This window comes from Lotus japonicus, chromosome 2 (genome assembly GCF_012489685.1).
Source record: "Lotus japonicus ecotype B-129 chromosome 2, LjGifu_v1.2".
NCBI classification, from domain to species: Eukaryota; Viridiplantae; Streptophyta; class Magnoliopsida; order Fabales; family Fabaceae; genus Lotus; species Lotus japonicus.
Genome location: NC_080042.1, coordinates 15,782,695 through 15,807,507, shown reverse-complemented (window position 1 = coordinate 15,807,507; position 24,813 = coordinate 15,782,695). Strand labels below are relative to the sequence as shown.

Genomic DNA, 24,813 nt, shown 5'->3' with positions numbered 1-24,813 from the left:
TATTCTCAACAAGCAAAAGTCAATTCAATTATGCATACTAGTTCATTAAGTAAATCATTATGCAATGAATAATGGCCTAAGCCCAAGAAAACAAAGGTGTAAGCCTTAAGGTTTAACAATGACCGAAGCCTCATAAAACATTTAGCAGAAGCCTCAGAAACGAAAGCGTAAGCAAGTATATATCACAGTAAAACATGTCAACTTCGCAATCAAACTAAACACCTTCATCTCAAACACATGTAGTGAAATTAAAGCAGGCAAGACTTAAGGACACTTCTATACTGAGTTACCCTTACCTTCGTGAGTAGCAGTAGTAGTGCATAGAAGTTGCGAACCTCGTGACCCTTCAGATCTTAGAAAATTATTTTCTTTCGTAAAGCTAAGCTTCAAGATCCTAGCTTTCACTCCCAAAACTTAAGAATCTTCTCACACTCCAACCAAAACCTTAAGAACTTCCACTAGAGATTAATTCACTCACAACTAGTGTTATTTGTCAGTAATGTATAAGAACAAAACTTTGTGTGTGTGTGTAAATCAATTGCTTCCATCCGTTTCCTATCATTCATGTTGTTGCCTATTTATAGACTTAAGCACACAATGCTTAAGAGTGAAGTAACAATGCAATAACTTGAGGTGGACATGCAGAAGCTGGACGTGGATTAACATGCAACAAGTAGGAGTTGTTAACATGCAAGAAGTAGGAGCTGTCAAGTGATGATTCATAGTAGGGTGTGTGTCATCTAAATAGGCAAAAGGATTCAGCATTAAAATTGAAGTGTCATGCTTCAATAGACTTATGACTCACCATGAGAATTGAAGTGTCATGCTTAATGACACTCTGTGACCGTGGTTCTCTGCCACGCAATGGAAAGAAATTGAAGAAAAATAATATAATAGTGATGTTATGAAATGAGACGATTTTGGTAGTGTAGGATTTAACTCATAGAGTTAAGAGAAAAATATTAGGAAAATGAATTATCATTCTAAAAATTGCTAGGGACTCTATGATATAATTTAAGATCACATTGAGCAAATTTAAATGATCAAGAAACAAAGTGTCAACAAAAGCACTATTATTAAGTAACATATTAGTATATATGTAAATTCTTTCTTCAAGTTTACTTTCTTCTTCTTTTTCTATTTATTAAGTCACTTACGTGACTCTTATTCTTCTTCTTCTTCTTTTCTAAACTTTCAACTTTTCTTTTCTTTTCTTTATTTTTAAAGAAACACTAGAAGATAAAACAATTTGAAATTAAAAAAACGTTTAAATAATTTTCCATGATTCACAATTAAATTCGAGTCAGGAAAATAACATAAAAATAATAAATAAAAATACTAAATTAATTAATATAACGAAAATAAATAAATACACTAGTTATTTATTTCAGGGTCTTACACCCAACCGGCCCATATAGATAGATTAAAGGTGCGAAAGCCCAACTTAGCATCTATAAATAGGAGGGAAATACCAATTGTAAAGGACTCTTAGCCTATGGAGGAATATTCATATTGGAATTCAGTTATTCATTCTTTCTCTAACAGTTAGAACTTCTCTCTCTAAAACATTCATACCGTTTCCTTCACACTTTGGGTACTCTACCCCATTTGATGTTCATAGGATAGAACATTAAGTACTTGATTTTCTTTGCGAATAAGTTGTTGTTTTAAGAAATAGATTTCCACTTGAGGAGTGTTGAAGAGTGGAAGGACAATAGAGGTCCAAACTTGATGAATATTTAGACTGTAAGTCTAGGAATTCTTGTCTCAAGTGTGTAAGACTTAGCGATTGTCAGATTTTGGTTAGGAACCTAAGAATTTGATTGACGTAGGAGTAATAAAACTAGTGAAGGAAAGTTCTAGTATTGAGTTAGAGGCTTGATGTTGTTATATGTGGATGAGTCGCCCAGAGCCTAAGTGTGAATGAACCTTGAGGATGGTTTGATTCGAGTGGGTTAAGTTATGTCGGAAGTCTGACGTTGGAGATGTACCTTAGGGTTGAATCGTGAGCTTTGAGGAGTTTAAGGATTCTATCATAAGCGCTTGACTGTAGAGGATTAAGATTTAGATCTTTTGAGGTTGATGACTTTAATTTAGTTAAGCGAGGAATTGATGATTAGAACTTATCTCTTGAAGGTTGATTAAGGAGAGAATGAATATTGGAATCTCTTTCGTCTGAGCCAAAGCCTTAGTGTTGAATCCTTGTGGTATGACTTGAGGAGAATCTCAGAGTTCCGTTTAGTGTTACTAGTATTGTCCTTGGTCGTCTTTAATGATAGTGCATCAGTATGAAAGTTAATAATTGTCGGATAGTATGAATTGGTTAGCTCGTGTGATTGCTCCAAGTAGAGATAGACTAAGTCAAGAGATTCAATGTTGGATAGTCTTAAGTATTATGTCGAAAGTTATGAAACGATAGGTTATGTGATTTCGTGCTAATTGCACTAAGAGGCTAGACTTGTTGGTTTACTATCACCTAGTTAGACTCTAGAGGAATAAGTAATGATCAAACAATGATTTTGGATTTCAGAGGAACATGTCGAGGTTAGCAACTGAGAGTTGATAAGCTGAATTGGGATCTTAAGGTCGAGATTGATTTGTAAGTTAAGAATCATGGGTGAACAAGAATCATGGGTGAACAAGAAAGTTAGCGATTTTAGTTGTGACAATAGCAGTTAGATCTTTGGTGGTTGAGAGACTAAGGATTGATTGACGTGAGGCTGACCAAGCTAGAAATGATGAGTCTCGAGTTGTGTAGAGTGTTAAGACTTGAGATAAGCTGTGATTTAATTTGTGACTAAGAGAAAGGTTGATTTGATGGTTAGAATGAGGATAGTTTCGAAAAGGAGATTATGTTGATGTGTTGTTAGATTCTAAGATGAGAATTTTCTTAAGATCTGTTGGTCAATGGACGTTGAGTGCGAGATTGCTGGTAGAAGAAACTTGCGACGAGATTAGAATAGTTTAAGTATGATTTTATGGTTGTAAGTATTATGGTCGAGCTGTTAGTGTGAGAGCACGACCACACCTGTGAGGTCGTTCTTGTAAGCGTTTGAGTTAGGTGCTTAAAACACTAGCATTAGCATGTTATCTAGGTCTATTCGAGGATGACTATAGATACCTAAGTTTACAGTTGTCTGGTATGTCACCTTTGAGGTGAATTCGTTGTGACGTCTCCCAGTATTGGGATGCATTTTGACGCTACTTGTAGGTTGGAAGGAAATGTGAGGGAATGTTATTCCCGAGCTATCTCTGACGCCAAGTTTCGAGGACGAAACTTTCTGTTTGGGGGGTAGTATTGTAAGACACTGAAATGAATAACTAGATTATTTATTTATATTCGTTATATTAATTAATTGAGTATTTATATTCTATTATTCTTATGTTATTTTCTGACTCGAACCCTATTATGTGTTAGAAAAATTATTTATATGATAATTAAGTTCAGTCTATGACTATGGATGATACTATAGTAAGCTTAAGTAATAGCACAAGCCATATTCGCACCCGACTAAGGTCGAGACTGTCCGAAAAAGGCTATGTCCGCTCCTAGAGCACTGTTTAAGAGAATTTTAGAATTGAAGGAAGAATAAGAACCTTAGGGTATTTTTCCCATGACCCGTGTTTCGTTGCGAAACTCTGGACTGTACATACGATAGTTTTTGCTTCCCGGAAGCCTGTCGAAGCTAGACTATAACTTATCGAGGACTTTAATTAAGACCCTTAATGAAACGTTCTTCTATTCGAAGCTTTTAACGAATTTTCCACCCGCGTTGTCACAATTCTTTCAGCAATTGCGACATTTCTTCAGAAGGATGTTTCTTCATCCAACGTCAGCTGCAAAAAGTAGTTTTCCAGCGTATTTTGGCCAATACTGCGGTTATATCGTTTTCTTCAATTCTGAGAACTTCATTTTGAGTTCTTGCATTCTGTCGCTAGATATTCACTTCTTATCATTAGACGGAGGTACCGGAACGATCGGTTTTGGAAAACCTCGAAGTTTGCTTTTTAAGCATCCGTTCTCATTTCCCACCATTAGAGAGAGAGAGCCGTGAGTTGTAGAGAGAGAGGGAAAGGATTTCTTCGCGAGTTCTTGTCCGATCATCCCGATTTTAGTTTCTGTGGATCGGCAGCGAGGTATTCTTGTTATTCCATAACTTTGTTTTCACTTTCTGTAGCTTTAAACCATGTCTTTCTGTGCTCAAAGCTTAGAGCATTTTCCAAAACTATCTTTTTATTTCGATTTTTCTTTAGATCTACCTTCTACTACTACCCAACAACCTATATTCATCGCTGATGCGCGCCGATTTCGATCGAGTCGCCGTAGATCTGAAAAACTGTGGAAATGCCCATATTCACCACAGTTTTTATTTTTGAACCAAAAATTCACCTTTTTGGCCCAACTTATTTTGGACTTAAAAGCTACTTTTAAGTCAAAGTTAAAAATAAGAGCTTTTAAAAAAGTAGAAGCCGTTTGTCCATTTTTTTTTTTATAACTTAAAAGCTACTTTTAAGTTAAAAGTTGTTTGGTAAAACTCTTTAAAAAAAGTCTCATATTCCCTTTTTCTTTTTTCTCTTAATTAATTTAAAAAATAGGCCACAATACATCAATCCATCATAACCAACGTCACCTTCAAACCCTATTTTCTTCACCCAACAACAAAACTTATTTTGATCTAATATATTCTCGCACAACACGAGTTTGAATGGTTGATGTTAATTGGATTGAAACAATATTATTTGAGTGATGAATATTTCCAACCTATTAGGGGTTAACTATCAGAGCCAGTTACTAGGATTGAAAGAAAGGAGGGCGTGGAGATGGCAGCACCAAGCTTTTCTCCATTTCTTGCAAGTTTCTATCACAAGATAACAGGGAGCAAAATTCAGAATCACAAATACTTAACGAGCATAGCAATGATCAGGATCTGCCCATTTATTTCAAAGATTTCATTAATTATACCCGAGGATTTCACAAGATTTGGGCTTATGCAAGGATTTGAAAAAGCTCCTTTTTTTCAAAGCTCCTCAAAATATCTTTTTCTAAAAAGTTACTTTTAGCAATTTTCTTCAGTAAAAATAAGTAGCTTTTAAGTCAAAGATTTTTTAGTGAAATCTGTTTGGCCCAACTTTACCTTAAAAGTGACTTTTAAGTCAAAAATAAGCTGGGCCAAACACTACCTTAACCTAGTGCCTTTAGAATTAGTTGCTATAAACACCCCGATCTACGACCCTGTCAAATTTGTTTTCAAAAATTTAACTTTTGAGTTTTGAGCTTAAAGTTTGGACCCAAAAGCACCTAGTAGCATAGCAATTTCTAAAAAATTTCCTAGCATTGTTTTGCCTTAGATATCACAAAAGAATACCTAGGAATTAATTTAGATCGAAGAAAGGTTCGGGAAGCCCTATTTTTTGCTATGGCCGAGACTTGTTGCGCTTGTAGCGGGATATGAATTAAATTCTGGACAAACATGGCCTTATGTTTATTGTAGCCTTTTCAGTTGTCAAAAATTTGACTTTGGTTTCGTGTCATTCCGAGTTCTGTAGCTCGAGTTATGCGCGTTTTAGCGAACGGAGTTTCTGCTGTCTATTCGTGCCTAAATGTCAAACTCTGAAGCTTCGAAAGCTTCTTTTCGGGTTTTGATTAGTGTTAATAGTTTGTATTGCTTCGTAGTGACTAAGCAATGATACTTTGCTTAAGAATTGGAACGAGTTGAGCTGATGAACAAGGTTTTGGAGCAAGTTGTGAGGTTTCACGACGGAGGAGGACGCTCCGGGGAACTGGTGGAGTTCAGGAACTTGACTTTGGATCGAATTTTGATGTCGAGCTTGGATGGAGAAATAAAACGTAAGGGTAACTTAGTTTTAGAGTGTCTTGAGTCTTGTCTGTTTAATCGCATTACATGCGTTTGAGATGAAGGTGTTTAACTTGATTGACAATTGATTAAAATATTGGTATGTTTTGCTATGTTGTATCTTTGCCTATATTGACTGTTTCTGAGACTTGTGCCAAACGTTTTCTGATGCTGCGACCATTGTTAAACAATAGAGACGTGCGTCTCCGTTTTCTGGGGCTTCAGCCATTGGTTATTGTTGATTTTTTGATTGTTGTTATGTTGAAATAGTGAACTGAGTTGGTATGCATTTTTATGAGACGTATGCTTGTTGATAATATGAATAACATTTGATTATCTTGATTTGATTATGCAATTTGTGATTGTTGTTTGGGTGACTACTGAGTTGGATGAGATGTTTTGCAATATATACACACATGCCTTCTAAATGTGTCATGCATTCGTCATACAATAGATAGCTATAATGAATTACAACATGAAAGAGTTCACATTATGTTTCTTTAGCTTAATTTAAAACTCAAAATAGTGTCATGTGGCGATTTGTTCAGAGCATACTCTTGCAACTAAGATGGATTCTGGACCAACTTCGGATGAAATGCCGCATAAACAGAAGAATTCACATCAGGATTCAAGTGAGAGAGCAGATGTTGAATGTCTGGACGTAATCTCTCTGATGCCCTTCCCATAAGAGCCAAAACATCGGCTCGAGGTTTGCTGCTAGCCTGTACAGACCCTCCCTGCCCTTCATAATGAATGGCATGATGGCTGAACACCAAAAGTGGCAAAAGTTAGTGGCATTGCAGAAGATCAGGATTTCAAAATATGTTACAAGGTAAGACAACGCTAATACAAATGAGTGAAACTTACAGGAAGTCAATGAGATCCGCTATTTCAGATGCATCAACAGCAATTGATGTCTGGGAGTTTTTTCCAAATACATCCACTAATATACTTAATAATGATGATAGGGTCTGTAACATTTTTCAGAAGTTGAGAAGAGAATGTAAATGTTCATGCCTAAAATTTTAGTAATCTCTATTAAAGTTCCAATAAATAATCCAAAAATGCACGAAATAAAAACCCTAAAGAAGACTGCAAAGCAAGCAATGGCAACTGGCAAGAAACAACCAAATTCTAGCGACCTATGAAAAAATTTAAAATCCTAATGATTTATCTAGAGGTTATTCTGATTTAACCGTTTAAATAATTTTGCTCCACAAGATAAAAGTAAACTCGCTAAAAAAACAAAAATCAGCAAGGACATGGCTGTTACATCTGTGGAGCTTCAATATACCTCATCATCGGATTGACATGCTACTAGATTTTACAATTGGTACAATTCAGCAAATGATGGACCGAAAGGGGAAGACATAGAAAAGATCCACCAAATCCTGATGCAACCATGTAATGCGATACTTGCTATTGAGTGAGGCAACGACATGAATAAGACAATAAAGCTGTGCTATCATATATCAAATTCACATATAGACCATTAAAGTTTAAACTCTAAGGCACTTTTAATGGTTTGTCAGATAGTTTTACAAGGTTTCAATCTACCGCCAAGTCGCCAGCTACCAGACTATTCTCTATTCGGTTAATCGTCCTAACAAATGCTTCTCCGTGTCTCATCCACACATGCCCAGCCCACCTAAGAACTACCATCTTTTCAACAATGGGAACTGCCACAACTTTCTCTCTAAAGATTGTATTCCTAATCCTATGTTGGACTGTCTTAACACTCACCCACTATAATATTATAACCTCTGATACTAAACTTACTTTCATGTTGGTATATTACAACATAACATTCATCTTCTTATAGTATTTGCAAGCTTTGTAGTTGTAAGGAAAAAAAATTCTACAAACTTTAGTGGTAATTTTCTATCGCAGGTCACTCTCGAAACATTCCTTCATTCCTTCATATATCTTACTTTAGTGGTAAGATTAACATCTCCCTCTTTCCCTGCCCATCATTTTGCATGATGGACAAAAGGCACTTGAAGCATGACAACTGTGCTATTATATGTTCTTCAACCTTCACCTACAAGGACCTACTGTCTCTTGCTAAATTTGTATATATTTACTCTGCTTTACTTATACTTAGGCGAAAGCCATGTAAAATGACCAACGCAAATTTCTGAGGCTTATTTCCATATCTCTAACTTCTCACTTATTTTTTATCATGACTCTCTAAGACTAAATAATCTGCAAAAAGTGCGCATCATGGTTACAATTTAGATATGCTCAGTAATCATGTTCAAACCGAAAATGAAAAGATAAGGGTTCACAATTGACCCTTGGCGGACATGTATAGTTATAGATAAATCTTATATATCTCATCCTTGTGTTATGAGATTAGTTGTGACCCATTCATGCATATCTATGGCTGGTCCAATGTAAGCAATCTAACTCCTTTCTTGTCTAAAACCTCCCATAGAACTTTTTAAGATACTCTATCATATGCCTTCGTAAAAACTAATGAAAATTACAAGTAAATCATTTTTATCACTGATATATCATATATTTCCATCCGTCTTCGCAGGGTTGATCTCCTCGACATAAAAATCAAATGAATTTATTGAGATGTGGATCCTCGATAATTCTTCCCCCCAACTTTATATCATAACTCAACAGTTTAATCACTCTGTAATTTGCATAGTTTTGTATATCACATTTTTTATTGAAGACGGGGGGGGGGGGATTAAAGTACTCCTTCTTTCCTTCTGCTTGCTCTTAGATCTCATATCTCTTTCAACAACTTAGGAAGCCAATTTGATCCTTTTTCTTGTATCCCCTTCCATATGTAATAGGTATATTATCTTATTCACCTACTTTAACGGCAGTCATATTCTCAAATGCTCCTTTTTACCTTTGATTCTCGAATTCTTTGATAGAAGTAATTTTTATCCTCCTCTCTGGTGTCAAGTCTATCAAGCTACAAAGAATATTTGTGTTCATCGAAAAGTAAATGAAAATAACTCTTCCATCTTTCTATGATATCTTTTTTAATGACCAATGCTTCAACCCATTATCCTTAATGCATCTCAGTTTTCAAACCTTGTTTTCCTTACCTAGGCTTAGCATGGCTTTAGATGCTTTGTTCCTCGACGTTGATGCCTAAGGTATGGTATAAACAATCAAATGCTCTTGCTCTAGCTTTGTTTACCACCATCTTAGTGCTTTGCTTAGCGACCATATATTTATTTCAAGGCTTAATTCCACTTTGGGCCCCTGATGTTTCATAAATGTGCGATCTGCACCCCCCGTGTATAAAACGTGCGGTCAAGGTCCCTGATGTTTCTAAAACGTGCGATTAACGCCCTTCCGTTAGGTTCCGTCTGTTGACCAAACGGAATGCTGACGTGACACTTATTTAATTTCATAAAAAATCATTTTTCTAACAAAAATAAAAAAATATTAAAATTCAATAATAAAAAAAATGAACTCAGACTCTCACTCGACCCTCTCTCTCCCTTTTCACGCTTCTTCTTTCTTCTTCTTTCATCTTCCTCCTTCCTCCTTCCATGGCTTCCTCAACCTCACCTCAACCTCACCTCACCCCAACCTCACCCCACAACCCCAAATCTCTTAGATTCGCTCTCTCTCTCTCTCTCTCGATCTCGCTCTGGATCTCTCTCTCTCGATCCCGCTCTCTCCTCTGGATCTCGCTCTCTCCTGTGCATCTCGCTCTCTCTTGCTCGATCTCGCTCTCTCCTCTGGATCTCGCCCTCTATTTCTCGATCCCGCTCTCTCCTCTGGTTGGTTGGGTAGCGGTTGCAGGTGGGTGGGGTGGGTTTGTTGAGGTTGCAGGTTGGTTGGGTGTTGATTGGGGTGAGGTATGGGTTAAGGGTGGCGGTTGCAGGTGTGTAGGGGTGGGTTTGTTGAGGTTGCAGATTGATTGGGGTGAGCTAAGGGTGGTGATAGCAGGTGGGTGGGAGAGGGAGGAGGTTGCAGGTTGGTTGGGTGTTGATTGGGGATTCTATCTGGGTTTGAGTTTTTTTGTTTTGATTAGGGAAGTTGAAGAAGATGAGTTAGAGGTTGAAGATGTAGAGAAGCTTCTGGATAAATTTTTGCTTTGAAATAATTTTTATTTTTATGTTTTGAAATAATGTTGAAATAATTTTATATGAAAAATGAATTTTTAATTAATTAAATAACGCCACGTCAGCATTTTCCGTTTGGTCAACTGAGGAACCAAACGGATTTGGACGGAAGGGCGTTAATCGCACGTTTTATAAACATCAGGGACCTTGACCGCACGTTTTATACACGGGGGGTGCAGATCGCACATTTATGAAACATCAGGGGCCCAAAGTGGAATTAAGCCTTATTTCAATTTTCCTCATTTTTACACTAGAATAATATCTTTTACACTCCTTAAACCATAATATTTGGGCTGTACGTTTTCTATCCACCAATTATCTTTTTTACCATTTGGCCCACCACACCTCAATTCTCCTAGTATCTCTTTTACAAAATGCAGAAACTTTCTTAAAATAATTCAACTATAAAATAAGAGAATAAGAAATACAAATAAAATATTTAAAAGTTAACAATATTTGTTCTTCCTTGATGGTCTATTGCCTCAAGGAAATTGCGAAAAATTTGGAAGAAAAGGATTAAGATCAGCCCCCCTCCCCTAAAACTATAACAGGGAACATCTTATGCATCTATAAGACTACAATGTCAAGAAACTATTTATATTAGACATGAGTTAGCACATAGGGCTGATAAAATTGATTCTTACGAGATCAGTTACCTCATAACTACCAGTGAAATCTCTAATTTAGTATTTTTTTTAATTTTAAGTGGTTTTCATAGAAATCTCTGATCTGATAAGTGATAATGGTATACTGTCAATGAATATAGACACATTATATGCAACATAGGCTAGCAATTATTAGTAGCATATGCCTGTTAGTATACAGTACATGACTTGAAAAATAAACAACTCCTGCATGCTCTGAGGACTCAGATACTTCAATGCATTGATCTCAACATCAGAACCCAGAAACTAAGCGCATATTGATTATACATATGAACACACGAGTTTCTGAAAATTGTATAATTTGATGATTCTGTGTACCTTGTTGAAAAGTGCATGAGCATTGGCAAGTTTTGGTAGGAGTGGACCCATTATACGGAATACTATCCTCAACATTGCAACGGATGCTACCGGCCGAAGTTGGTTGACAATAACATTGGTCCCTTCAAGCCATTCTTGAGGGAGATTACTGAAGAAAGAATGAAGCAAGGCAACCACATTCCCTGTGATTACAAGTAAAGGCCAGTTCCTTTCAGACACAATTTAATTACTGAAAATAGATTGAAATTCACCTAGTTTAACAAGCAACTACAGAAAAAATTAAATTATGCTCATAAATGAAATGTTCAGAAACAGTGACAAGGATAATTTTCAAGTCGGAGTTAGTGCCATCTTTGGATCCTTAACTTTCTCAAGTCATAAAAATAAATTGTTAAGAAATATATTCTAGATCTTCTACCCCTTTGGATAGTGTTGAGATCCCACATCGACTATAGCTAAGGCCAACATAAAGATTATAAAGGCTTTGACAATTCTCACCTTAGTCCTTACAACTAGCTTTTGAGGTTGAGTTAGGCTTAGAAAAAATTCAAGAGTTAGTAACACGTTAGAGATAAACTCATGTATCAAGCCATACATGTATATTAGCTTAGTCTAACTAAACTGTTAAGTCTGTTGTAATAGCTAGGAGTCTATTAGAGTCTGTTATGTTAACTAGGAGCTAGTTGAGTTAGTTTCAAGGCTGTTAGCTTCTGTTAGAGGCTGGTACAGTCTATATAAATAACAAATCAGTGTATTCATTTAACGTGAACAAAATCAAAATATTATTCAGTTTGATAATTCATCAAACCAGCTTAGTTTTCTCACTACACTTCTACAGCCATAGACTCATTTTATGCAATTAATTAACATCTTTTCAAAAAAATTATGGCGCAATTTGGAAATATAATATAAAACAATTCACGTGGAGGTATTGTCCTGTGCAACCTATAAAAACAATTCATATTAAGCAAGATTTTTTTAGTGAAGAACCCCTTTATCAAACCATACCGATGGCTGTGGAGGTATTATCCTGTGCAGCCCATGTTGGATCTAACAAAGCATAGCCCACGGCAGAGTCTATTTCCCCTAGTGACCTTTTCCCATCTGTAAGCCACCAGTTCTCTTTTATGATACGTGTTGTCTCCAAGTAAAGTTGTGAGTGAAAATCAGAAGGAAGCTGAGCAAGTAGGAGGCCACAAGCTTGAATCAACAAGCAAGACAGCTGTTGACATGTATATCCACTTCGAGAAGCAAAGTTAGAGGTATTTATTCCGGAAACTGAAGGAGTTGATCTGCTGGCACCTAAGGAATCTGTGCTTCCCCCAGAAGGTGATGTTGGTAACACCGAACCTTGCCCCACACCATTTGATCCACCGTGGAGAGCATTACTAGATTGGATTAATGTTGGTTGGATATTAACAACAATTTGAACAAGTGATTGTACTATCTGAGAGGCAGATACTGGAAGGGAAAGTATTTCAATGACAGCAGTCTCAAGAACCAGCTGAGTGTATGTGCCAGGATCCTGAATTTGGTAGAATGCCTTTTGGCCCTCAGAAGCATTTGCTGGTCCAGACTGGGACACTGCTGGAGGCTTGTTTTGTGTAGTACGCAGTGCGTTGTTTGATGCATCTCCCATAGGTCCAGATTTTGAATTGTTATGTAAGGGTGGGATCACATTATTCACTATTCCTAATAATAGAGTACTAAAATAATCCAGAGGAGGGCACATGACAGGATTTGATGAACTTATTTGCTGTGGGAACGACTCTGAAAAGGGAATCTGAAACAAATACATGCTCAATAACAGTCAGAGAGGAATACCAATTTTGAGGCTAACAAAAGAAAATGATATTCTTTACCTTACTGATATCAAGTACATTGAGTATTCGAACAATGAGCTTTCCAGGAAGATGACCGTAGAAGTAAGAAAGTATATCACGAACAAATGTAAATCTTAGAGGGTAATAGGCAAGCAATGGAGAATAGACGGCCAATAGTCTTTCTGCTGTATCCATTGCATCATTTTCAATAAGCCTATAAATAATCAAGGGGATGACTGGAAGCAAACGCGCTGCAATATCATCAAAAAATACTGGATACCTGGGAAGTTTGTTACCGGCAGCATCAGTCCATGCAATTTTCACAGTGATGGCAAAGAAAGATACATTATACATCAATACCAAATAAATAATGTATATACAAAAGTACACAGAGAAAATTAGGTAAGACTTCTTAGGCTCTCTAAATCCGAGTAGAAACATTGGATGCATTAATAAGATTTGCACCCACAATTAGCTAAAAATTATACAATAAATTAGTCATCCATTTGCATTTGGGAATGCTTACTTAGAAGTTATTACTCGAAATTTTGATTCAATCTGTTTTCACATTTTTTTTCTTGTAATAATTTATCATGCAATGCTAGTATGCTACTACTTGAATCACCATAAATTCTGTAATTATGTTTCTTCTAAGCCAAAAGACAAAAATATTATAAGCTCCTTGATGTTGCCATGAAAAAAATTAATGGATTGAAATTCCATCTTCAAGAAAGTTTTTCCCAGCCACAATGAATCAAATATAAGATGATCTCAGAAAAATCTATGTAATTCTTTGTTTTATTAGAATGTACCTATCCTTCCCAGAAAGGTGATTTCCAAGAGCCTTTTGCACCTCAACCCGCTTGAATGTTCCTGAGTAAAGCCAATGTTCAGGGTGCCCACGAGTTAAACAAAAGAGTTTTATTCTTTGCTGGAGCTCTTGCCTATCAAGTAGACTAATCTGCAAATATTTCCACCATAACATAATTAATCTTCACATGAGACATAAGCTCAACTGAAACAGATTAGGCCTTTCTTTCATGCTAAGATCATGATATATTCAGCGAGTTTCTTCACTAGACATGCAAAGGGATTGATGACTTAATTATATTGATGATTTCTTTCAACGAATATGTGTTTCATTCTATAAATGTGCGGTTGGGATGCTCAGACAGTTGTAATTTTAGTTTCATCCATTTGGGAGAGAAACTAGGATTGAATTTAATGGTATATGAAGAGGATATGATATTGCAGACAATTTAAAGAGGAGCATAAATAAATTGCGTCCTTGGAGTATCACCATTATGAACCAACTATTCCAAAAGACAACGACTAAATTATAGGGTTTAGTCTTTAATGTATAGAAACAGGGAAAAAGGAATAGAGAATAAAATTGAATTGATATAATATACGGGGTGTGATCTTGGAGAAGATAAAACACTCATCCTCACTTATGTTAATGGTAGTCAGCTATACCTAATAAAATAGGGAAACTGATGAACACTCTTCATTCTAATTAAATAAGGAAGTAAAACAATATAATTACGGAAATAAAGAAGCCAATCCTAAAGAATAATCCAAATTACCATAAACTACCCTAAAAATAATCAAGAGATTATAAGATGCCATTTTATAATTTAATAGCCCCCCCCCCCCCTCAAGCTAAGCTTACATAGCTTTCAGCTTGTTACGAATGTGTCCTTCAGAAAAAGAAAAATAATGAAGGGCCCAACACATTATATATGACATAACAAACTGATTTTCATGGATTGATGCAGTCGCTTCAGTGAACAAAAGAAGATAGTCAGCTAGGGAAAAACCAGCAACAATAAGCCCCAAAAACAAAACAAGGCTGAAACAACAGCAAACCAACAGCGACCAAACAAAAGTATCTAAACAAAGAAAATAGAGTAGCTTGGTACAAGACAGTGCATCCAAATTCCAAACAAACCACAAATGTACTCCAATGTACCCAATGTACCCTGTTAGAAGTCCCACATTGGCTAGAGATAGAGCATAGATAGCCTTTATAAGGGTTGTGCAAACCTCAACTCTTGAGCTAGCTTTTGTGGTTGAGTATAGGCCTCCCAATTTCTAATATGGTATCAGAGCCTATCCTAGATCCATTTGTTGTTTGTTGTGGAGACCTCCCGTATATGGGGCACCCGTTGTTGTTGATCCCACGTTCCAGGTTGTTCAGTCCTGGACGTGAGGGGGTGTGTTAGAAGTCCCACATTGGCTAGAGATAGAGCATAGATAGCCTTTATAAGGGTTGTGCAAACCTCAACTCTTGAGCTAGCTTTTGTGGTTGAGTATAGGCCTCCCAATTTCTAATATACCCAAACAGAATCATCTCTGTTTCTGGTACCAAACAGGAACCAATTTATGAAATTGTTCAAATTTTTGTTGAAAATGCTGAAATGTTTATATGAATTTCATTGATTGTAAAACTGAATAGTACAATTGATAATCTCTCTATTTATAGAGAGCTAACAAGCTTGCATAAGAAGCTAACTGATTCTGTTATGCCAGCTCAGCCTGACAGCTAAGCTTAACAACTAACTCTGTTATACTAACAACTAATCTTGACAGCTAGGATAACTAACTTCACAGCAGTAACTTATCAGTTACTTATCAGAAACTATATAGTATACTCTAATAATTTTTACAAAGCCACGAATTATTAGCAATTTTTATCTTTTCATGTATCTTCTTTCTCAATGTTTTATTTATTCATTTATTTTCAGGAAGAAAGGTCAAGGATCAGGATGCAAAAAGATCATAAAAGAGAAAAAAATATATTAGAATGTACATACCACAATTCGCAAAGCATGTGGATCATCATCACGATCAATAAGTGCTAAAAGCAGGATATCCAAAGGAAGTAACTCATTTGTCCAAACAAAAAAGGTAAGACTTGCCAAAGCTTTTATCATGAGGTCCTACACAGAAAAACTATATGAAAAGTGCTACAAAAGTACAAATCTATAGAACTGAAACATTAAAGAAAGCAACGCATAGCTTTTACCTGCAACGAATGTCCTTGTTGAAGCTCTATCTGCATATGATGAAGCATAACATCCACCATCGTGTAAATGTTAGACGTCACTTCTTCAGGAGAAAACTCCCGCAAGACACGTCCCTAAACAAATATAGAAAACATATTGACATTTTGAAATTAGGTATGTGAGTTTAAATAAGAAGGAAATATCCATACAAGAAAGAAATAAAATGGCACGAAATTACATAGGAACAAAAATGAGTTTATTCCAATAAAGAAAGTTTTAAAAGGAACCAGCAAAATGGCAAGCATTAAGATGGAAGTTAAAAGATAAATACCAGGTTTCCACTGTTGATATTTTCTGGATGGCCATGCATTAATATCAATGCACCAGCACACAAGTATTGTCGATGCTGAGGGAAACTATGACTGATATAGGTCATAACATAACTAGGATCAGCTGATGGTGAAAGAAGCTGGGTGCACTGGTTTATTACAGTGGTTTCTGCCTGCACAAGTGTCTTAAATATTAATTTACATGTCATGGAAAAGATAAGCATATAGAAACAGAAAATTAACTAGGCCACTTTAACTGCATTGATTCAAAATATTTAAGATAAAAAAAATTAAAAAAAGGTATACATGTAAAATAAAATATAGCTTGGAGTTCTGCTTAATTTGGTAAATCTTTTGTATAGTACACCAGAAAACAAATGTTTACGTTCTGCTAGTAGCACAATGGTGTATGCCAAGGATCAGCTCTCCTAAAAGTTAAGCATACTATATAGGCTTCATTTTTTGACACGGCATATGCTCATCACACTTCATGCTGAAATTCATTGAAATTAAGAAAAATGGGGCAACGAGAGGAGATTTCCCTACAACCATAGGATTACACCATGGGTTGATTCTGAGGCATGTCTTTTTACCCTGCTCTTGGATGCACAAGCTAAGGATATTCCAGAGCAAGAGCTTCAATGGACGCTTTAGGCATATGATATAGTCCTAGTGGGACAACTAAGAATGTTAAAACAGAGGATGGAGAGATGCCTTGGAATCAGATCATTTCTGGCTGTAGTAAATGAAAGTGTATAGAAAGTAACTACAGTAGGACACAACGGTTTGGAGGTTAAAATTAGTAGTTAGAAAGTCCCGTATAGCAGCGTGAAGCGGAAGACCTAAAAAACACTAGCGGGATACCACATAGCGAGATGACCACTAACAGAAATATCTAAAATGGATGCACTTGGCAACTGGTTGCTAAACTTAATTCCACTTTTGCTCTAAAGAACCTTGGCAAATTGGATTATTCTTTGGGATCACAGGTCACACGTTACCTACTGGACCTTTGCACTTAAATCAGCCGCCCCGTGGTTTTTGGCTGGTGGGTTGTTGTTGGTGGTTCCCCGACGTCGTTTACGGTGGCGGAGGTGGTGTTCGTAGGGTGAGATGTTGTTCCTAGGGTGAGGTGTTGTTCTGGGTGGCTGTTGTGGAGTGCGGTTTTGCTGGCTGGTTGTTTTCATTTACTCTTGAAGATCGTCAAGGCTACGGTTCCCTTCCAGCCTGTGTGTTTTTTGCTTCTTGTAGGTTTTGGTTGTTGGTTCTCTGTGGCGGCTGTTGCTTGGGTCTAGAGGATATTTGGAGGCAGTGTTGGAGATTTTTCTGGTGCTCTGCTCGTCTGGTAGCGGTATTTTTGTCTTTTACTTCGTATGTTTCAAGTTCTTTAGGCTTTGGGTCTCAGCTCTATGGTGTTTGTTTGTCGTTGCGGTTGGGTTTTGTGTTTTGCATGTTTGGATTGGTTCTCTATTTTGCAGGTGTCGAGCGACTGATGGGATCCCGTTCTCGTTGGTTTCGACTTCAATAGAGACTTCTCCTAGTAGTGTAAACGTTAGGTGTTGATGGTTTGATTTGGCGTTGCTTGTGGGGTTTTTAGAGGATTTTGGAGGGATTTTGCTGTAGTGGCTGGGTCTTTGCCAGCTTTTCTTAGCTTGGTGACTGTACCCATGTTGAGATGGTTTGTTCCTCAACATCATCTATATGTCAAATAACCACTTAATCCCAAAAGCTTAAGCTGTTGGGTAAGGGTCACTTTAATGGTTTTATATTATATGCTAACACGCCCCCTCACGCAAGAGCCCTTTGGGCTTGAAACGTGGATAAATGCACAGGCCAACCTACAATGTGCTTAATTAAATTCCACTTTTTTAATTAGAAAGTGAGGGGAGCAAGGATCGAACTCTAGACCTCTCGGTCATAGAGGCTCTGATACCATGTCAAATAACCACTTAATCCCAAAAGCTTAAGCTGTTGGGTAAGGGTCACTTTAATGGTTTTATATTATATTCTAACACTATATACATATTTCATTTTCAAAAAAATAAATAAATAGGTAAACTAGGTTAGGGGCTGTACTCTAATCTATCCCTGAAAATTAGGAGAGATGATCTCCTAATAATGGGTTGAGGTCCAAATAAGGTATAAGAAAAATGAAGATACTAGCATATGCATATAATATAAATTGTACAAAGTATAAGAAAAATTATTGCTGTCTCTCTATGTAATATACTGCTAAAGAACTTTTGGAGCCAGCCGCTACGCACCGCCATCCGGGATTCATAACTATGGTTAATACCCCATGCCTTATAAATAATTTTTCAAAATAAATCATATCTACATAAGTGTTAGATCTGGAATTTGAAGAACAGAATTGAAACAAGAACAGTGAAGAATCTTCCAGAATTGAGATGAATATTATTCAGATTGGGGAATCAAGAACGGTTACAGGAAGAGAGAGAAGAGAGAGAGAGGGAGAGACGAGAGTTACAACTGAATTCCTCAATTCAGTTAGAGCCCACCAACAACCAGAAAACTAACTCTCTAACTCTAACTATCAGCTATATAAAGCTGTTACCCCCAATATTCACTTATTCTAATTCAGTCCTTATAAACTGAAGATATTACAAAAATAACCCCAAAGGACTAATTCAGTTTGAGTCCTTCTCCTTCCTAACATATACATTGACCACAGGCTTACCCTTAATCCTATCAATACCCCCCCTAAAAAACCCACCTTGTCCTCAAGGGGAAAAGAAGGGAACTTAGCTAGGATGGCAGAGGCCTACTCCCAAGAATGCTCACAAGCTGGTAAATCTTTCCAAGCAATGAGTACCTCCAACTGACCCTTAGAATTTCTCTTCCAGTCTAGTAGATCTTCAGGAACAACTTCCAACTCATATTCTTCATTGAGCATAGGAGGCAAAGGTTGGGGCAGCTGAGTTGGTTGCAGGGCGTGCTTTAACAAGGACACATGAAACACAGGGTGAATTTTAGCATGAGAAGGTAAAGCCAATTTGTAAGCCACCTCACCCACCCTCTCTATAATCTGATAAGGGCCATAGAACCTGGCTGCTAACTTAGCAAACGGTCTGTGAGCTATAGACTTCAACTTATAGGGTTGCAACTTGAGATAAACCCAATCATTAACAGCAAAAGTGATATTCCTCCTATGTTTGTCAGCTTGTTTCTTCATCTGATCCTGAGCTTTCAACAAATGTTGCTGTAGGACCCCCAAAAGATCATCCCTCTCCTTGAGCAATTGATTAATTCCCTCAAACTTAGAAGGTTCCACACAACCTTTTAACAAAACAGGAGGTTCCCTACCATAAAGGGCCTGAAAAGGTGTCATCCCTGCAGAGATGTGAAAGGTAGTATTATACCAATATTCAGCCCAATGTAAACCTTCCAGCCATTTCCTAGGATGAGGCCCCACATAGCATCTCAAATAAGTCTCTAGGCATCGATTCACCACTTCTGTCTGACCATCAGTCTGAGGATGGTAGGAGGTGCTGAACTTCAGGTGAGTGCCAGCCAATTTGAATAATTCCTTCCAGAAGTTGCTTAGAAACACTGGATCTCTGTCAGTGACTATAGAGGAGGGAAAACCATGTAGTCTAATGATTTCCTTGGTGAAAAGCAAAGCAATATCCTTGGCTGTAAAGGGATGGCCAACAGCTATAAAGTGAGCATATTTAGTGAGCCGATCAACCACCACAAGGATTGCATCCTTGGCCCTCACTCTAGGTAGACCAGTAACAAAATCCATGGATATGTCCATCCAAACCTGAGTGGGGATTGGTAAGGGTTGCAATAGACCAGCTGGAGACAAGGTAGCATACTTGTTTTTCTGGCATATGTCACAAGCAGCAATAAATTGTTTAATGTCTCCCTTCATACCTTTCCAAAACAGAAAGCTAGAAATCCTCTTGTATGTCCGGAACAAGCCTGAATGACCCCCAACTGGAGTAGAATGACATTCTGAAATGAGGAAGGGAATCCTGTTGGAAGTTCTTGAAAGAACCAACTTCCCTTGATACCTCAACAAACCCTGCTTGAGAGTGTAACCAGGGTGGGCAGAAGGGTCTACTAACAGGTCCTGTTTGATCTGAAGAAGGGCAGGATCTTGATCCACATCCTGGATCCAGTCTTCCACCCCTTCATTGTTAAGGAGAGACAAGGCAGAATACATGTCCCTTCTTGAGAGTGCATCAGCAACAGTATTCTCCACGCCTGGCTTGTACTGAATCTCAAAGTCTAAGCCAACAAGCTTGACAGCCCACTTAAACTGATCATCAGTGAACAGCCTTTGATCAGTTAGAAATTTAAGACTCCTTTGGTCTGTTTTAATGATAAAGTGTCTTCCCATAAGATAGTGCTTCCATCTCTGAATAGATTGGACCAAAGCCATTAGCTCCCTCTCATAAACCGATTTGAGTTGTGCCCTCAAGGATAAACCCTTACTCCAAAAAGCAAGTGGTCTGCCTTCCTGCATTAAAACAGCCCCCAAACCCTTACTAGAGGCATCAGTTTCTATGACAAAAGTCTTAGTAAAATCTGGAACAGCCAGCAAAGGAAGCTCCACCATTGCATTTTTGAGAATTTGGAAGGATGTTGTAGCTGCCTCACTCCATTGGAAACTATCCTTTTTAGTATGGTCAGTGAGAGGTTTAGCCAATTTGCCATAATCGCGCACAAATTTTCTATAATAACCGGTCAGCCCTAAAAAGCCCCTCAACCCCTTAATATCCTTAGGAATTGGCCATTGTTGCATGGCAGCCACCTTCTTCATATCTGCAGCTACACCTTGACCTGACACAATGTGACCCAAGTATTCTAAACTTGATTGACCAAAACAACACTTCTTCTTGTTGGCCTTCAAGTTATTTTGCTCAAGAATTGACAGAACTTGCCCCAAATGCTCAATATGGGCCGTGATATTTGGGCTGCAAATTAAGATATCATCAAAAAAAACTAGAGCAAACCTCCTGAGGAATGGCTTCAAGACTGCATTCATTAAGGCTTGGAACGTCGAAGAAGCATTGGTCAAGCCAAATGGCATAACCAAGAACTCATAATGGCCTTCGTGAGTTCTGAAGGCTGTTTTCTCAATGTCCTCAGCTCTCATCCTAATCTGATGGTAACCAGATTTGAGGTCTAGTTTAGAAAAGATTTGTGCTCCTCCTATTTCATCTAACAACTCCTCAATGATAGGAATAGGAAATTTATTAGGCACTGTGATTTTGTTCAGGGCTCTATAATCCACACAAAATCTCCACCCGCCATCTTTCTTCTTGACCAAAATAATAGGACTTGAGTAGGGACTGATGCTTGGCCTTATCACTCCAGCCTGAAGCATATCCCCAACCAGCTTTTCCACCTCTGACTTCTGAAAATAAGGGCACTTGTAAGGTCTCAAATTGGGGATTTCAGCTCCTTCCTTAAGATGAATGGCATGATCATGAATTCTGGTTGGTGGCAGCCCCTCTGGATCAATAAACACTTGACCAAACTGCTGCAAAACTTCCAGCAATTCCACTGGAATTGGAGCCTCAAGCTTCTGCTCCTCACTGGTTCCTGTGCAATGCAGTACCAATCCTTCCTCTTCTGTTTTCAAAACCTGCCTGAAGGCTGCCAAAGATAACTGAGACTTTGTAAGTGATGGATCTCCAGTGATTGTAACCCATTCATTGCCCTGTTTAAGAGTTAGCTTCAATTGTCCAAAATCTGCTTTAACCTCTCCTAAGCTAGCTAACCAATCAAGGCCAAGAACCAAATCTACTCCCTGCAAGGTGAACAAATAGAAATCCTGTACAATATCAACTCCCTGCACAATAAGCAACAAGTCAACACACTTTCCTTGGCACCTAACTTTATGGCCATCTCCTACCTCCACAGTGTAACTTGGGGTATCCTTCTTTGGAAGTTGCATGCTAGATACGAACTCCTCTGCTATGAAATTGTGAGAAGCCCCACAATCAACCATAACTACCACTTGTTGACCTCTAAACTGTCCTGCAATCTTCCAAGATTTAGCAGTGGTCAATCCAGCCATAGAGTACAATGATAACTGTAGTGAGTTGAGCTGTTCTAATCCTTCTTCCTCAACTTCCCCTGGTTCCTCCTCCTCCTCCTCTCCAAGGATTATCATCTTTAATTGTTTGTTCTTACATTTATGATCCCTGCTAAAAGGCTCATCACACCTAAAGCACAGCCTCTTTTCCCTTTTTTCCCTCATTTCTGCACTAGTGAGATGTTTATATTCCCCACTTCTAGCTGTTCCCACAGCACCAGAGCTTCCAACTACAGGGTTACCAGCCACAGTTTCCAGCTTTTTATCACTGGTTCCCTTGGTATCAATAGTCACTACTTTATTGTATGTTCCAGTTCTATTGTAGTTGTTTGATCTTGGATAATTATAACTAGCAGATTTTCCCAAAGCCAAATTTTTCTGCTCAATCATCAGAGATTTTTGTATAACTGCAGTTAAAGTAGGAAGTTCAAAGAGTTTTACCTCCATTTTGACCTCTTCCTTCAAGCCATTCAGGAAGATTCCTTTAGCAAAATCTTGATCTATCTCCTTGAGCGCTCCCACGTACTTCTCAAACTCCTCTACAAAAGCTTCTACAGTTCCAGTTTGTTTAAGAGACAAAAGAAGTTCGAATGGATTCTGCATCATAGCTGGTTGGAACCTCCTAATCACTGCCAGTTTGAAACCGTCCCAAGTAGGATTTGGATTACACCTTTCCCACCATTGGAACCAACTGAGAGCTTTGCCTTCAAGAGCGATCAAGGTAGCTTGCATTCTATCATCATCAGAAACTCCTCTCAGCTCAAAATACCTCTCCAGCTTGTGCGTCCAACCATAAGCATCGTCACCTCCAAAAATCGGAATCTCAAGCTTCCTCCATCGATTGCTTCCCTTATCGCGCTCAAGACTAGGATCGATTCCAATTGCAGTTCGCAAATCGCGGCTCAAGGCTTCATCAACGGTGGTAACTCCAAGCTTGGACAACACCGCATAGAGAGATTCTTCGATCCTCTTTGCTCTAACCGCATTCTCCTCAATCGCATCTTCCAGATGCTTCGTCCTAGCTTCATTCAACTCCATGCGAGTTTTGAAAGCTTCCCTCTCTGGAATTCCTTCTTCGCCGCTAGAACCAGATGCGCGAGTGTTCACCAGGTTTGCTAGAACAGAGGTTGGCGATTTCCACAACAGAAGCGAAATCAGGGCACCAGAATCGGTGCTCTGATACCAATGTTAGATCTGGAATTTGAAGAACAGAATTGAAACAAGAACAGTGAAGAATCTTCCAGAATTGAGATGAATATTATTCAGATTGGGGAATCAAGAACGGTTACAGGAAGAGAGAGAAGAGAGAGAGAGAGAGATGAGAGTTACAACTGAATTCCTCAATTCAGTTAGAGCCCACCAACAACCAGAAAACTAACTCTCTAACTCTAACTATCAGCTATATAAAGCTGTTACCCCCAATATTCACTTATTCTAATTCAGTCCTCATAAACTGAAGATATTACAAAAATAACCCCAAAGGACTAAATCAGTTTGAGTCCTTCCCCTTCTAACATATACATTGACCACAGGCTTATGCTTAATCCTATCAATAAGACTCAACAAAAATTGATTGCATAATGTGCATCTATTCTTTATCCAGAAGGCATGCCTACAGATATGAAAATACTCCTTGTAAAACAAACCTGCTGCCATGCTTGTATTGCAAGGCTCCTTTTATCCGTTCGACCACTCAGTGCTTCACGCAGAACAGAAGGGAAGTGGCGTTGTGTTTTTTCTGACCATGTATGCTGACTAGTTGACATTATTTGCTCCAACATATTTTGGAGATAAAGCAAGTGATCAGCATCTGCAATCCCACGAGTTTTAATGAGGATTGCAAGAGTTATAACAGTCGCTCGATTCAAAGTTTCCGTAAATTCCGTTGGGCCCTGCAACTAGTTAAGAAAATAAAAAAAAGTACATGAGAAATAAAGTACTATGCTGAAGCCAGAAGAATAAGATAAATAAATGAAAAAAAGTTCCGGCATCGAGACCAAAGCAAATACCTTCCCTTCCCTTCTAACCAAGAAGAAATCTCTCAATGAGAAAATAAGATTCAAGCACAGATTTTCAGCCAATCTGAATACTCGATGATCTCCCCTCTTTCCTTTTAGAGCAGAAATTATCTTTGTAACATCATACATCAAGGCTTTGCTTTTTCCTTGGTACCTAAACAAAATGAAATTTTATATATGAAACATAACTTTTAGCATGTCTAATTACTAGAAAAATAGGTGATATCTTGTCATATAAGTCCTTTTCTGAAAACTAGAGATACATTTTGGGGGTGCATAAGTTATAGGGCTTAACCCTTTAGGTAGAGAGAGGGGAAAATGAATACTTAAAATGATAAAATTATATTGGTACAATGAGAAAGATGTGTTGGATGTTTGTTGCAAAAGACAAAGCAATAATCTTTATTTATACTACTAGACATCTAATCCTAATCAAATAAGGAAATGAATTATGATATACAAGAAAATATATATATGGAAACCAATCCTACGAGAAAATCTAAGATACTCTCAAGTCTCAACAGATTTTAAAATAAGAAATGTGCTGAGATTTCTTTTTAAGATAATCTAAAAGGGAAAGGCCCAAAATGGAAGGTAAAGGACCTGATAGTGTTCTAAAACCAC

At 37.8% G+C, this 24,813-nt stretch overlaps 1 protein-coding gene across 2 annotated transcripts in view; it reads right to left on the bottom strand.

The window, feature by feature from the left end:
- Positions 1 to 6,162: 6,162 nt before the first annotated feature.
- Positions 6,163 to 24,813, bottom strand: part of LOC130737677 (mediator of RNA polymerase II transcription subunit 23) — a 38,567-nt gene continuing 19,916 nt past the window's right edge. Inside the window, exons 11-21 of one of the 2 annotated variants that reach the window (XM_057589502.1) lie at positions 24,181 to 24,343; positions 23,818 to 24,069; positions 16,104 to 16,274; positions 15,793 to 15,906; positions 15,581 to 15,706; positions 13,577 to 13,725; positions 12,804 to 13,044; positions 11,950 to 12,724; positions 10,942 to 11,123; positions 6,723 to 6,826; positions 6,163 to 6,620 (exon numbers count right to left, since the gene is read on the bottom strand). In XM_057589502.1, the coding sequence (XP_057445485.1) occupies positions 6,419 to 6,620; positions 6,723 to 6,826; positions 10,942 to 11,123; positions 11,950 to 12,724; positions 12,804 to 13,044; positions 13,577 to 13,725; positions 15,581 to 15,706; positions 15,793 to 15,906; positions 16,104 to 16,274; positions 23,818 to 24,069; positions 24,181 to 24,343 (2,479 nt within the window). In that variant the 3' untranslated portion in view covers positions 6,163 to 6,418. The remainder of the gene's footprint in view (positions 6,621 to 6,722; positions 6,827 to 10,941; positions 11,124 to 11,949; positions 12,725 to 12,803; positions 13,045 to 13,576; positions 13,726 to 15,580; positions 15,707 to 15,792; positions 15,907 to 16,103; positions 16,275 to 23,817; positions 24,070 to 24,180; positions 24,344 to 24,813) is intronic. The other variant, XM_057589503.1, reaches the window with a different exon arrangement.